Genomic DNA, 14,166 nt, shown 5'->3' with positions numbered 1-14,166 from the left:
AAAAAAAAAAAAATTCCACTCACATAGCAATCAGACTGACCATATTTTAGCAAAATGTTTCACTTTCTCTCATAGAAGTAGAAGAGTCCAATTGTTCATCAAAACTGACTGTGCATGATGCAATTCTTGGATACCCTGAGGTGGTTAGAGATGTAGCCCATGTGGCTACCGCTTTGCCACAAACCCAAGTTAATGTAGAGGTTGTTCTAAAGCAGGGGTGGGGAACCTCTGGCCCACGGGCCGTTTGCGGCCCGCGACTACTTTTTCTTCGGCCCCTGGGCATATTCCAGGGAATTACAGTGCTGGAGCGGCAGCCGCACTTTTGCCGGCCGCCGGCCCTTTAAATCCTAGTGCGTGATTAGATGAAGCGCACGCACACACTCTGGGTAGATGCTATAATGTACGGGCTTCTTCCAGATCCTGATTACAGCCCGTACTAGAATGTACGAGCTCTTTTCGGGACCTGACAGCAGCCCGTACATTTTAAACTCAATCCTGGCGTGCTCAGGGCTTACCTTGTGGGCAGGTTAAGCAGCGCACTGTGCTCCTGCCACAGAAGAAGAGGTGCAGCTGATGCCTCCATGCTGTACATGCCTCCCGGACCTGTGCTGTGTGACTCCTCCTCCCCCACACCAGTACTGTGAGTATGCAACCCATCGCTGCCCCCCCCGTCCAGTGCTATGTACTCCCTAGTACTGTGTGTAGGCCTAAGTGCTGTGTAACTCGTGCAGCCTTCTAATGCTGTCAGTGCTGACACATAGTGCTCTCCTTGCTGCCTCCTAGTGCTGTCCATGTTGCCACCTATTGCTCTCAGTGCTGCCTCCTAGTGCTGTCAGTGCTCAGCATCTCCTGTGATGTATACTCCCCTCCTGTGATATATACGCCCCCAGCCTCTCCTGTGATGTATATGCCCCAGCCTCTCCTGGGATTTATACGACGCAGCCTCTCCTGTGACGTGTACCCCAGTGTTTCCTGTGATGTATATGACCCCAGCCTCTCCAGACCGAGACAAACCTGGAAAAGCAGTTGTGAGAAACAACATGATCAATATCACCGAACATCACAGCCGCACCAAAGAGCAGCAGCCCCGGCTACTACAGTAGAGGTGAGTTAATTAACTGTTTGACCAAATGTAGCAGGGTAGTTGTCAAGTTGATAATTTGGTGCGGCCCCCGAAGGTTGGTAGAAGATTCCAAATGGCCCCCGGCAATAAAAAGGCTCCCACCCCTGTTCTAAAGTCTTACAATAATTACGTCAGAATTGAGATCATCTATGAAGGAGGATCTCATGGAGGCCATATCATTTCTCAAAACAAATTCATATACTGCACAAATGGTATTCAGTGCGTTTTTGTTGAAAACTGTTTATTTCCCCACTTACTGTATGGCATATTTGTATGCATATTTATGTATGTATTTGTGCATTGCATATTTACAGTTTAACGTTTCTTTATGTTCTAAAGTATTCCAATAAATATACTTTGTTCTAAATAGCTTGATTATTGTATCAGAATGATTAAAAGCCTTAAGCTACCATTTTACTACAGTAAATTTTTCACTTAAACATGAGCAATGTATGAAAGAGTTTGAGTTGGAGGCAGGGAAATTGAGGAGTCGGGAGGTTTGGCTTACAGACTCCACAGCCCTAATACTGTCTTCAGATTATATAAACAAAAACCTGCTAACAGATTCTCATTAATGGCAAAATTCACAACAGTTGTTTGATCCATAAATGGAACAATACATTTTGGGGTTCAATTAGAAGTGATATTTAAACAGTTGTCTTCATCACGCTGTTCACATTTTGACACCATGAGACCAAAGACGACACCTAATAATTGATCAACAGTACCTCGCCATTGTGAGGAGTCAAGCAAGAAATTCTTAGACAGATGTGGCCACGGAGCTTGGAGTGTCATCAGCAGTTTGCAACAGAGATAAAGACTGGAAGAGTCACAGAAAGGCAGAGAAGTGGACATCCTTTGGCCACATGCCACACTGATGACTGAGTCATTGTAAATAATGCCCTTGAGAACTGGACTTTGAATGCCACACAACTCCAGCATATTTAAGGAATGTGAGAGACACTGAAGTGTCACATCAGATCATTTGAAACCATTTCCATCGGGGTAGCTGTGAGCTAGATGACCTGCAGGGGTATGTGACCACAGAACCAGGCACAGGCGTTCTAGTCTTTCTGGAACAGGGACCAGTGCGCCTCAGTGCTGTTTACTGATGAAAGTCGATTCACGCTGAGCAGATGATGGCTACTAATGATGTTGGAGATATCAAGGAGAGCAGTATGCATCAGCCACTGTTGTCACCAGACGAGCCTTTGGTGGTGGGGCTATTACAGTGTGGGCAGGTGTGTCTAGTCAATACAGAACTACCCTACACTTTGTGAATAGTTCAATGACAAGCCCTTACTACTTGAATAAAACTTAATCCAGTAATTATGCCTCTGCATGAACAACACCGTAGACCTGTGTTGTTCATGCAGAGGCATAATTACTGGATTAAGTAGTAGGGGTTTGTAGTAGGGGCTTGTATGTAGTGGGGATTTAATGTTCATGGATGACAATGTTCCAGCTCATCGAGGTTGCATCATTAGGGAACGGTTGCTGGAGACTGGGAAACCTCAAACTGAGTAGCCTGCACATTCTTCAGACCTGAATCCCATAGAAAACCTATGGGATTAGCTGAGTCGCCGTGTAGAGGCTCATAACTCTTCACCCCACAATCTCAAAGACCTGAGGGCCACCCTTCAAAAAGAATGGAATGTCATGTCTCAGTAAACAGTAAATCAAATTGTGAACAGCGGGAGATGTCACTATCAAGCTGTAGTTGATGCTCCGGACTATATGACAAGTTATTGAGACATTGATATTTTTTTTTGGGGGGTGGGAGGGAGATATCCACCACTGTTGTTGGTTTTTGTTTTAATAAATTGTTTGAGATGAGGAAATCACCACTGCATGCTTCTACCAAAATGCCCTCCTTTCATGATAAAATCTCATTGTAGAGTGAGTTGTTTTTTACATTTTACATAAATTTAACCCAAAAGCTAAGTATCTAACTTTTTGGGAGTAGTGTATGTAAAGAAAATAAAAAAAAAAAAACAAAAACACGTCATGTTAAATAATTTTGCCACCATAAGCACAGCATTTGCTTTATAACAAAAACAAACAAAAAAGTACACAATTGATATTGCCACGTTCCGAATGATCAGATATGCAAAACTGTCAAGATATCTATGCTGTACGGCAAACTTAAAAAAAATAAATAAATAAGCAGGCCAAAAATGTTGCTTTTTCATCAAGGGGCGAGACTGAACACTACAAACAGTCCTGCAAAAAAGAAGCCCTAATATGGGTCATTTAAAAATACAAAAACAAAGAAAAAAACCCCAAAACTTGGAAGCTCTCAGAATATAGTGGGGCAAAAAAATGTCATTTTTGTAAAATATAGTTTTAAGTGTGTAAAAGTAGCAAAGCATAAAAAAGGCATGTAAATATGCTAACCGCTGTAACCGTACTGACCCGAAGAATAAAACTGTCTTATCACTTTTACTCATTTACACAGTTTTACGGAGAAGCGACCAAAACAAAAAAAAACTAAACAAAACATAAAAACAATAAATTAATTGCTGTTTTTGTTAATTCTGCAACTAAAAAAAAAAGGAATACAGAAGTGTTATATACACCAAAATAGTACAAAAATCCCCAACTCGAGGTGCAAAAAATAAGCCCTCACACAGCACTGTTTGCATTAAAATAAAAAAAATGACAGTGCCAGAAAAAAAAAACTTATAAAAATGCATTTTTACTGTTATAGAAGCAAAACAAAACATAAAAAAAAAACTATACAAGGCTATAATCACATTGCATTTTTGCTGGGCTTTTTTCAGCAGCCAAAACCTGCTCTATTGGCAGCTTCCACAAATCTATGTTTTTGTTTGTCTTTTTTCTACAGTGTATGTTCAATTAAGTTAGTTTTATTCACCACAAAAGTAGCAGTTGCATATTTTGCACTCTCATTGCTTTCAATGGTGAAAAACGCTGCAAACATGTTGAAAGAATAGACATGCTGATACTTTGCAGTAGATTTCCATTTGTCAGAAAAAAAAAAAAGGAATTGTGTGCATAAGATTTCTGAAATTTTATAGCTTTTGCTAGTACTATAAAAAGCAACTTTTAATTTTCATAAAACTTTTGAGAGCTCTGCAAAATAAAAACGGAACGTTTGAACATAGCCTTAATCTGGTATCGTAATCGCACCAACCGAAAAATAAAGCTGTCCTAACGTTAATACAGAATAATGAAGGGGACAAAATAAACCCCACTATTCTTTTATTGCTGTCTAGTTGTTCATTCTAGCTCCCAAAAATAAGATTGAGGTTCGTTCATGTTTCTCCACTGAGTGCTTAAGTAGAGTTTCCATGTAACTCCCAAAAACTGGGATTTTGTATAACCTGACTAACTGGTTTAAGACTCTAAAAATTAGAAGTTTGCAAATTGCTAAATATTTGCAAAAATTCTGATGCTTTCACAAGTAAATGCAAAAATATTGATCTAAATTTACCACTAAAAGTACAATGTGTCAAAAAAAAATAAAAAATCTCAGATCACTTAGATACATTGACACATTCCAGAGCTATTACATCATAAAGTGACACTGGTCAGAATTTTAAAAATTTGGTCTGGTCCAGGTAGTCAAAATAGGCTCAGTCACTAAAGAGTTAAAAGTTCCTTGTGATCTGCTGCACAATTTAATGAAATTGTAACAAGAAAATCCCTACAATTACTAAATTCCAGTTTATTGCAAGACTATTCACTGCAAGCAAATGGAAGGCTCAGTATCCTGCCACCTTGAGGGAATGGCGGAATATTGGTGGCCGCATAATGGAATATGAAGTAATTAGTACCGGTTAAAGTAGTACACCATATTTCTAGCACTTTGTTGTATCGTTAACATTTGGAAAGGGATATCATTTTTTTTTTTAAATGTTCAATGGGTCATATATGAAAAAAACAAAAATAAAAAACAAAAAATAAGATACAGTGGGGAAAAAAGTATTTGGTCAGCCACCAAATGTGCACGTTCTCCCACTTAAAAAGATGAAAGGCCTGTAATTGACATTATAGGTAGACCACAACTATGACAGACAAAATGAGAAAAAAAAATCCAGAAAATTATTGTCTGATTTGGCAAGATTTTTTTTAAAATATGGTGGAAAAGAAGTATAATTTATAATAAGTATATAAGTCACCACTTCTTTAAGAGGCTCCTCTGTCCTCCACTCATTACCTGTAGTAAAGGCACCTGTTTGAACTTATCAGTATAAAAGACACCTGTCCACAACCTCAAATAGTCACACTCCAAACTCCACTATGGTATAGACCAAAAAGCTGGCAAAGGACACCAGAAACAAATGTAGCCCTGCACCAGGCTGGGATGACTGATTTTGCAATAGGCAAGCACCTTGGTGTGATGAAATCAACTGTGGGAGTAATAATAAAATGAAAAGACATACAAGACCACTCATAATTTCCCTCGATCTGAGGCTCCGCTCAAGATCTCACCCCGTGGGGTCAAAATAAAATCACATGAACGGTGAGCAAAAATCTCAGAACCACAAAGGGGGAACTAGTGAATGACCTGCATAGAGCTGGGACCACCATTACAAACGATATTACGCCACCAGGGACTCAGATCCTGCAGTGCCACACGTGTTCCCCTGCTTAAGCCAGTACATGTCTGGGCCAGTCTGAAGTTTGCTAGAGAGCATTTGGATTATCCAGAAGAGTATTGGGAGAAGGTCATATGATCTGATGAAACCAAAGTAGAACTGCTTGGTAGAAACACAACTTGTAGTGTTTGGAGGAGACTGAATGCTGAGTTGCATCCTAAGAACACCATACCTACTGTGAAGCATGGGGTTGAATACATCATTGCTGTGGGGCGGTTTCTCTGCAAAAGGGACCATGACGACTGATCCATGTACATGAAAAAAATGATTGGGGCCCTGTATCGTGAGATTTTGAGTGCAAACCTCCTTCCATCAGCAAGGGCATTGAAGATGAAATGTGGCTGGGTCTTTCAGCATAATGATCCCAAGCACACCGCCAGGGCAACAAAGGAGTGGCTTTGCAAGAAGCATATGAAGGTCCTTGAGTGGCCTAGCCAGTCTCCAGATCTCAATCCCATAGAAAATATTTTGCGGGAGTTGAAAGTCTGTTGCTCAATAACAGGCCCAAAATATCACTGCTCTAGGGGAGATCTTCATGGAGGAATGGGCCAACAAACCAACAAAAGTGTGTGCCAACCTTGTGAAGACTTACAGAAAACGTTTGACCTCTGTCATTGATAACAAAGGGATATATAACAAAATATTGAGATGAACTTTTGAAATTGACCAAGTACTTATTTTGATTTTCTGGATTTGTTTTCTCATTTTGACTCTCATAGTTGTGGTCTACCTATGATGTCAATTACAGGCCTCTCATCTTTTAAGTGGGAGAGCTTGCACAATTGGTGGCTGACTAAATACTCCCCCTCCCCCTCACTGTAAGATACCTGCTTAAGGTTTTACCACATAAAATGATGGATTTGAAAAATTTGGCCTAGTCAGAAAATCTGCAGGATGGGGTTAAACATCTATAAATCTCTCTGCTTGAATAATATATTTCTTATCAAACAGTAGTATATAACAAAATTGACACGGAAAGTTTTTTCAGACAAGTACAATAATATTTAATATTTTCATTATATTGTTCCAGAAAAGTAGATGTTTTCTTTCCCCAACCTATCCCATTCCATTAGATTTCCAAATGTTCAAGTCAGAATCTGTTATTGTAAAATAAGGTCTATGAAGGAGTAACGTGCGCTCTCTCAGAAACACTGGATCATCGATTCTCTAGGTTTTCCAACTCCAATCCATTTAACTGCAATGAAAGAAATATTTTCAGAGCACATGGAAATATCAGAAGATGACAGATTATTCTAAATAAATGTACAATTAATCATTTTTGTACAAAATTACTTGAGGATTTTAGAAAATAAAAACATTACTTTTATATGTGCACTTAACAGAATATTCTAACTAAAACCATTCAACAACTTCCCATTAGCTAAATGATAAATGCCAGGCCGATGGGAGTGCAGACACTGCAAAGATTCCACCCAGGTTCAGATGGGATTGAATGGCTCTGCGTCGATCCTGAGCTATGCTGCTCCATCTGAAGTCTACACACTGATTCAAATAGCTGAAAACTAATAAACTCCTTTGCCAAGAATAGAAGTCTCCCAGAAGTTGCCTGTGCCCCTCTATTTCTTTTTTTTCTTGGATGTGCCACTTTCCATATCTTTTTCTATGGATATGCCATAAATGTGTGGGATAGGAATACTTTGTAAAGCTACATTCTCACAATAAGTAATTACATTGCAGATTTTCTGCACATTAGGTAAATTCAGTGCTCCACTGATCGGTAGATGAGGGAATTTTTATTCTCAATAGAGAACAGTTATACCAATTAAAAAATGGCGCGGTAGTTTGGACACCCCACTGCTCCTTTATTCATTCACTACAGAGCTGCTGAACAGTGCGCTCAGCTTTTCCACCATGCCCTATAGGGAATAAATGGAGTGTAGATCAAATATGCACATTGCCACTCCATTCTATGACAGGGATAAAAGTTCCCTGTACTGATTACACTGGGGAACAATTTGAAAAAAAAATTCTGTTGAGTTAGGTTTTTGAGCTGATTTATACTAAAATTGGCATGCTGATTCCAAAAATGTAGTCTTTAGTTTTTTTCTATCACGTCAAGTTTTTCCTCCTCAACTTACCTGCCATAGAAGCACAATTGCACTGATTTCTGTAATAAGACTTGTTATCTGAGTACAATTCGACTCATATAGAGCTACGTGGCAACTTATAATTAAGCCAGCCGATAAAGGGGGTTCCATAGTGATTATGGACAGATCCTATTACGTGTCAGAGATATTATCACAGTTGGGTGATGGTACTACTTATGAACCTATACCACATAACCCTACATTTGAGATAGCACAACAGATCAGAGCTTTTATCTCTAAATATCAGTTATTAGGAGTCATTGACTCTAAACTGTCTGAATTTTTGGTGAAGCAGCACCCTGTAATTCCAGTGTTCTATACACTGCCAAAAATTCACAAGAACTTGAGTCATCCACCAGGGAGGCCTATTGTAGCATCGACTGATTCAATTTTGTCGCCCCTCGCCATCACTTTGGAAAAAATCTTAAGTCCACTAATACCATTAATTCCTTCTTTTTTACGTGACACATCTCATTTTTTAGACTGTCTCAAATCTCTCGTTCCTCTTCCTTCTGGGTGCTTACTGGTGACCATGGATGTCACCAGTCTATATACTAGTATTAAACACGAAGAAGGAATGAGGTCTGTTGAGAGCTTTCTTACTCACAATACAGATTATTCCCCTGATCAAAGATCCTTCTGTTTGGACCTTTTGCGTATTGCTCTGACTAGGAACTTTTTTCTCTTTCAAGATCAGTATTATTATCAGCGCACGGGTACGGCCATGGGGTCAAACATGGCCCCACCGTACGCCAATATCTTTAGGTCTATCTTTGAGGATACTTTTGTATACCCCCATCATCTATATGATGCACATGTTGTGGCATGGAGGCGTTATATAGATGATGTCTTTGTAATTTGGCATGGCGACTCATCATCACTATTATCTTTTTTCAATGATTTGAGCGTCAGTGTTCCGGGTCTATCCTTCACACTCCATTATAGTGATTCTTCCGTTAATTTTTTGGATACAGTGGTGGCTATCGATGTACAGGGTGGCCTTACTACCGACTTATTTGTCAAGAAGACTGACCGCAATAGTTTGTTACTGTTCTCGAGTAGCCACCCTGCCCATATTAAGAAAGCTATTCCTAAATCCCAGCATGCACGAGTGGATAGGATAGTCAGTAATGAGAGCACTCGACGTCAACGTCATATTGAAATGGATCAAAAATTTCAGGCCAGAGGGTATCCACAGTATAACCTTAATCCTGACCAGAACAGACGCAGAAGGGAAAAACAGGGGGACAGACTTGCTTTTGTTTCTACCTTTCATCCTTTTATGCCCAACATCAACTCTATCATACGCAAACATTGGCCACTACTCCAACAAGCTTACCCTTCTATCCCCCAGTTCCAGGTTGCTCCATTGACTTGCTATAAGAGAGCCCCAAATTTGAGGGACAAGTTAGTTAGGGCGGATCTAGGGAGTGACCGACGGACTTTGATACAGAGCACATTAGGGCATCGCAGGAATGGGACATTTCCATGCCTGGGTTGCCTACAGTGCTCCAACATTATTAAAGGTGATACCTTTACACACCCTAGATCCGGTAAAAGGTTTCCCATAAAAGGTTTTTTTACATGTGATACATCGTATGTGGTGTATCTGATCAAGTGTCCTTGCGGTCTCGGATATGTTGGGGAGACCACTCAACATATCCGAGACCGCATTTCCCAGCATAAGTCCACCATTAGGTGCAAGAGACTTCTCTTACCTATTCCCAATCACTTTATTAAAATAGGGCACTCCGTGTCACAACTGAGATACCAGATTATTGAGCAGGTGGTAGCTCCGCGGAGGGGAGGTGATAGGGTTAAACTTTTAAAAACACGTGAATCCTTTTGGATATACACGCTTCAGACGTTGGAGCCGATGGGTCTCAACAGGGAGTGTGATATTCTCCTGTAGGTGCTGAGGCTGGGTGATAGTTTGTGGAGTCCATGTTTATCACAGCATATTTATATTCTCTGGTTTTGTTTATTTTTTAGGCTACATGAGTCAAGTGGTGAGCCGATTAATTTTTTTTTTTTTTTTTTCCTATGTTCCTATTTGTGTAGTTTTATGTTTCAATCTCTTTTTCTGGCTTTACTACAAATCTGCATATTCACCTACTAAGAATTGTGCAGGAACTGTCCTTTATCTCTTCTTTTCTGCCTCTGTCATTCATTTACTGTCATGGTAATGAGCTCCTTCAGCCACACTTATGTGCCTTCACTTTATTAGCTTTCATTCCTGCTGCTTTGTCTTATAACATGTGACTGTTGGTGTCTCTCTGGGTTGGTTGGGAGACCAGTCTTTATACTATTTAAAGCTGTCTGCATGGTGTCCTGATTGCACCACACTGAAGCAGGGCCCTGCTTGTATTTCTTGTATCACATAAGGTATGGTTTATAGGTCCTTAGATCTTATGTTTCTATTTGTGACACGTGGTGCTAACTCACTTATTCTTTGTATAGGTGTTTTGCCTCTATTTATATGCAGATTCCCAGTTTTACCAGGTATTTGTTCATATGGTTTTATCTGTTAGATTACACCAGTGTTTTATCTGGCTCCTGCACACCTGCTTTTTCCTGTGTCTTCATGTCTCTCTTTCTCTTCCTCTCAATGATTTACTTTTGTGTCTATTCTTTTCAATCTTAGCCTTTCTAACATTTATTGTTGTCTTTCTGTTTCTTTTATCTTCTTATTTTCCTCTTTTTTTTTTTTTTTCTTCCTCCTTTACATTTCCAATCGGCCTGTCACATGTTTTTTTCTTTTATTTTTCAGCCTTACCGGTTATACAGACCTCTATGGGTGCCCACACTCTGTGACCCAGTAAACTTAGGTACATGGGCGCTTACAGTCCTTTTTCATGCTACACTTATACTTGTTTGTTCTATTATATTATTATGATCCAGTGGCGACTGTTATTGTAAATTAAAATGATGTTATATATGGATCTTAAAAAATACATATATACTGATTGTTAATTCTGTTATTTTGTTTATGCAGACCTAATTTTTTGATAAAGGCTATTTAATGCCGAAAACGTTCTGAATGAAGGTTACAACTTGATATTTTGCAAATGAGTGAAGAATTATAATAATAATAAAAATAATTTTTGGACCACCATATTTGTTTCTCTCTCGTTTGGGTGTGCCAGAGCTACGCTTTTCAGTATCGTCTCTTTTTCTCTGAGCACCCCTCTACTTGACAGTGAGCAAGATTATCCATTTATAACTTGTAAAAGTAGTCACAACTGAGACAGTGTGGTGAGAGGTGTGTGCAGCTCCCAATACGTCATAATTATCAATATCTTTACACAAAAAATGTATCATAGTAGGAATAAATAGGATTTGTGATAGCTTTTCTCTTTACATTGGGCGCTTAGTTGTAATTTATATATCTTTTATGATTTTTTTCTTTGTTAGTTTTCAAAGCTTGTAACTTTCCATCTCAGTGTTTTATTTACTTATGTACATATTTCCTTTGTTTCAGATCATGTCTGCTCCTTCTTCCTCTCGTCGTAAATGCCTAAACAACCCTGACTCCTTCTGCTATATTTGTGGTGTTTTCACCATTCCAGTTCAAAAGGGCAAACATCAGTGCATTTGTCAAACAAGCATATTTTGCATATTTTAAAGTAAAACTCGGTGATCAAGATAAGCCATGGGCCCCTCACATAGTGTGCAAACAGTGTGTCGAGAGTTTACGGATGTGGACCAAAGGAACACGTGAAAAGTTGGCATTTGGTATCCCCATGGTGTGGAGAGCGCAAAAGTCATTCCACAGACTGTTACTTCTGTTTAGTGAAAACATCAGGATTTAACAGGAAAAATAAAAGTAAAATAGAATATCCAAATGTACCGTCAGCTATCAGACCAATGCCTCATTCAGCTGAAATTCCAGTGCCAGTTTTCGAACAGCTACCATCTCTAAAAGTTCTGAGTGATGTTGACGAACACAGTGACAGCAATGATGCAGAATTTGAAATTCACAAGGATTCAGTTCGTAAGGGATTTGATCAGCACGAGTTAAATGATTTAGCATGTGAATTGGGCTTATCAAAAAAAAGCTTCAGAATTACTAGCATCAAGACTGAATGAGAAACCGTTACTTGAACAAGGAGCGAAGGTATCATACTTTCGTACTAGAGAAAGTACATTTTTGCAGTACTTTCGGTGTAACAGCGGTTTTCTGTTTTGCCATAATATTCCTGGTTTATTACAAGAATTGGGGCTTTCAATGTACAATCCAAATGAATGGCGACTGTTTATTGATAGCTCAAAGTGGAGTCTTAAGTGTGTCCTTCTACACAATGGCAATTTATTTGGTGCAGTCCCTATTGGGCATTCTGTCTCTCTTTGTGAAGAACATGGAGATGTAAAGAGAGTTATTGAGTTATTGAAATATGACACACACAATTGTTTGCTTCCTTCTTGGTCAGCAACGTGGGTACACAAAGTATCCCTGCTTTCTCTGTATGTGGGATAGCAGAGCTCGAGAAAAGCATTGGGTTGAGTCGAATTGGCCTCCAAGACCTGGTCTTAAACCTGGAGATCCTAACATTCTACATCAGCCACTTGTTGACAGGAAGAATATACTATTCCCACCTCTGCACATAAAACTAGGTCTCATGAAGCAATTTGTAAAAGCATTGCCAACTGACGGCGACTGTTTTAAGTACATCATGTTGGCACTTCCTGGACTGTCCATTGAAAAAAATCAAGGCTGGTGTGTTTGATGGTCCACAAATTCGACAGCTCATCAAAGATGAACATTTCACCGGGACTATGTCAGATCTTGAGAAGAATGCTTGGTTATCATTCAAAGACGTCGTCAAGAACTTTCTTGGAAATGCACGTGCAAGTAATTACAAAGAAATTGTTCAGAAACTATTGGAGAGCTACAAAGCGCTTGGTTGCAACATGAGTATTAAACTACATTTTCTGCATTGCCATCTTGCCAACTTTCCGGAAAATCTTGGTGCTGTTAGCGATGAGCAAGGTGAACGATTTCACCAAGATTTGAAGGTTATGGAAGACCGTTACCAGGGTAGATGGGATGTACATATGATGGCTGACTATTGCTGGAGCATCAAACGTGATTGTCCTCAAATTAAACACTCCAGAAAAAGCTATAAATGTACATTTTTAAGGAGAGAAAACTCCACAACACCATACTTAAAGATAAAGGGTGGGTCCAGAATATATTGGATCCACACCCCAAGCACAAACTCAATTACGTATCATTTAAGAGAGGACAAGAGTTTTTAAAGTGCACAAGATGTACAAAAGTTTATTAAACACACAGTGAGGATAAACATCCAGAACATCATAAAAACATGTTAAAAATAGTAACACACAGATGACCCCCATATATGGTAGGTAATAAAACCATCAATGACATGTTGGCTCATGATGATATAGCCATATGCAGCGAGTCACAGGGGAAAATACAGAGCCTGCAGGTCAGGCAGACCGCATTAATGCACATGTAAACTGCAGCAGTGTGCTAAGGCATCAGACACAATCATACATGCAATGCAAGGCTATACATAAGGAGAGCGTACATAACACGTAAATTACTATATATCATAGCATAACCCACAGTACAAGTATAACCAAGGTTGCATTGCATATAAACATATTACCAACGGTCCTGCAAAAACCCCTGCACAGGCAAACTAGAGATAATGGCAATGGAGCCATACACATCAATGGGTGGAAAATTGAAGGAGGGGGGCCTCCATTAAAGAGGAGCCTCAGAGGAGCCTACGTACGTTTCAATTTAATGAAATCTTCGTCAGGGAAGAGGCATCTCCTACCGTTCTCCCCTGACACCAGGCTTTAAATAGCGGTACCATGTGTCTAAACCCGGAAGTCACGTTGTCGGCGCTCGCGTCAGGTGACCGGGGAAATCGCGCCAGATGCCAGCCGTCACGTCGCACCTGCGCATGCGCGGGAGCAGGGACGCGTCACCAAGGCTCCCGCGCATGCGCGCAACACCCAGACGGCGGCAGCTACGAGCGAATGACCCCGGGTCCGGCGCGTGCGCACCGAGACGACCGCTTTGTGTAACATTAGAGATTACCCTATTATGTCTCAATATATATATATAACAATGTCCGCATCACAGTCCCATAAAGTCAGATCATTATCACAGAAATATACAATGTAAAAAATCCGAGCTCAAGTCTCTGTGTAGATCAGGGAGGTGATGCTGTACAGATGTCATATTAGGATTTAATTCCTATGTCCTATAGAGAAAACAAAAACATAGGGCATATTCACATTATATAGCCTGGATACAAAGGAGAAAAATAAA

General features: G+C 39.8%; 1 protein-coding gene across 1 annotated transcript in view; it reads right to left on the bottom strand.

Moving 5' to 3' along the window:
- Positions 1-6,727: 6,727 nt before the first annotated feature.
- Positions 6,728-14,166, bottom strand: part of LOC142296314 (adenylosuccinate synthetase isozyme 2) — a 354,349-nt gene continuing 346,910 nt past the window's right edge. The window contains exon 13 of the mRNA XM_075339753.1: positions 6,728-6,943. Within this exon, the coding sequence (XP_075195868.1) occupies positions 6,891-6,943 (53 nt within the window). The 3' untranslated portion in view covers positions 6,728-6,890. The remainder of the gene's footprint in view (positions 6,944-14,166) is intronic.

The sequence above is a fragment of the Anomaloglossus baeobatrachus genome, chromosome 3, assembly GCF_048569485.1.
Source record: "Anomaloglossus baeobatrachus isolate aAnoBae1 chromosome 3, aAnoBae1.hap1, whole genome shotgun sequence".
NCBI classification, from domain to species: domain Eukaryota; kingdom Metazoa; phylum Chordata; class Amphibia; order Anura; family Aromobatidae; genus Anomaloglossus; species Anomaloglossus baeobatrachus.
The sequence above is the reverse complement of the archived record's forward strand: the minus strand, read 5'-3'. Positions and strand labels throughout refer to the sequence as shown.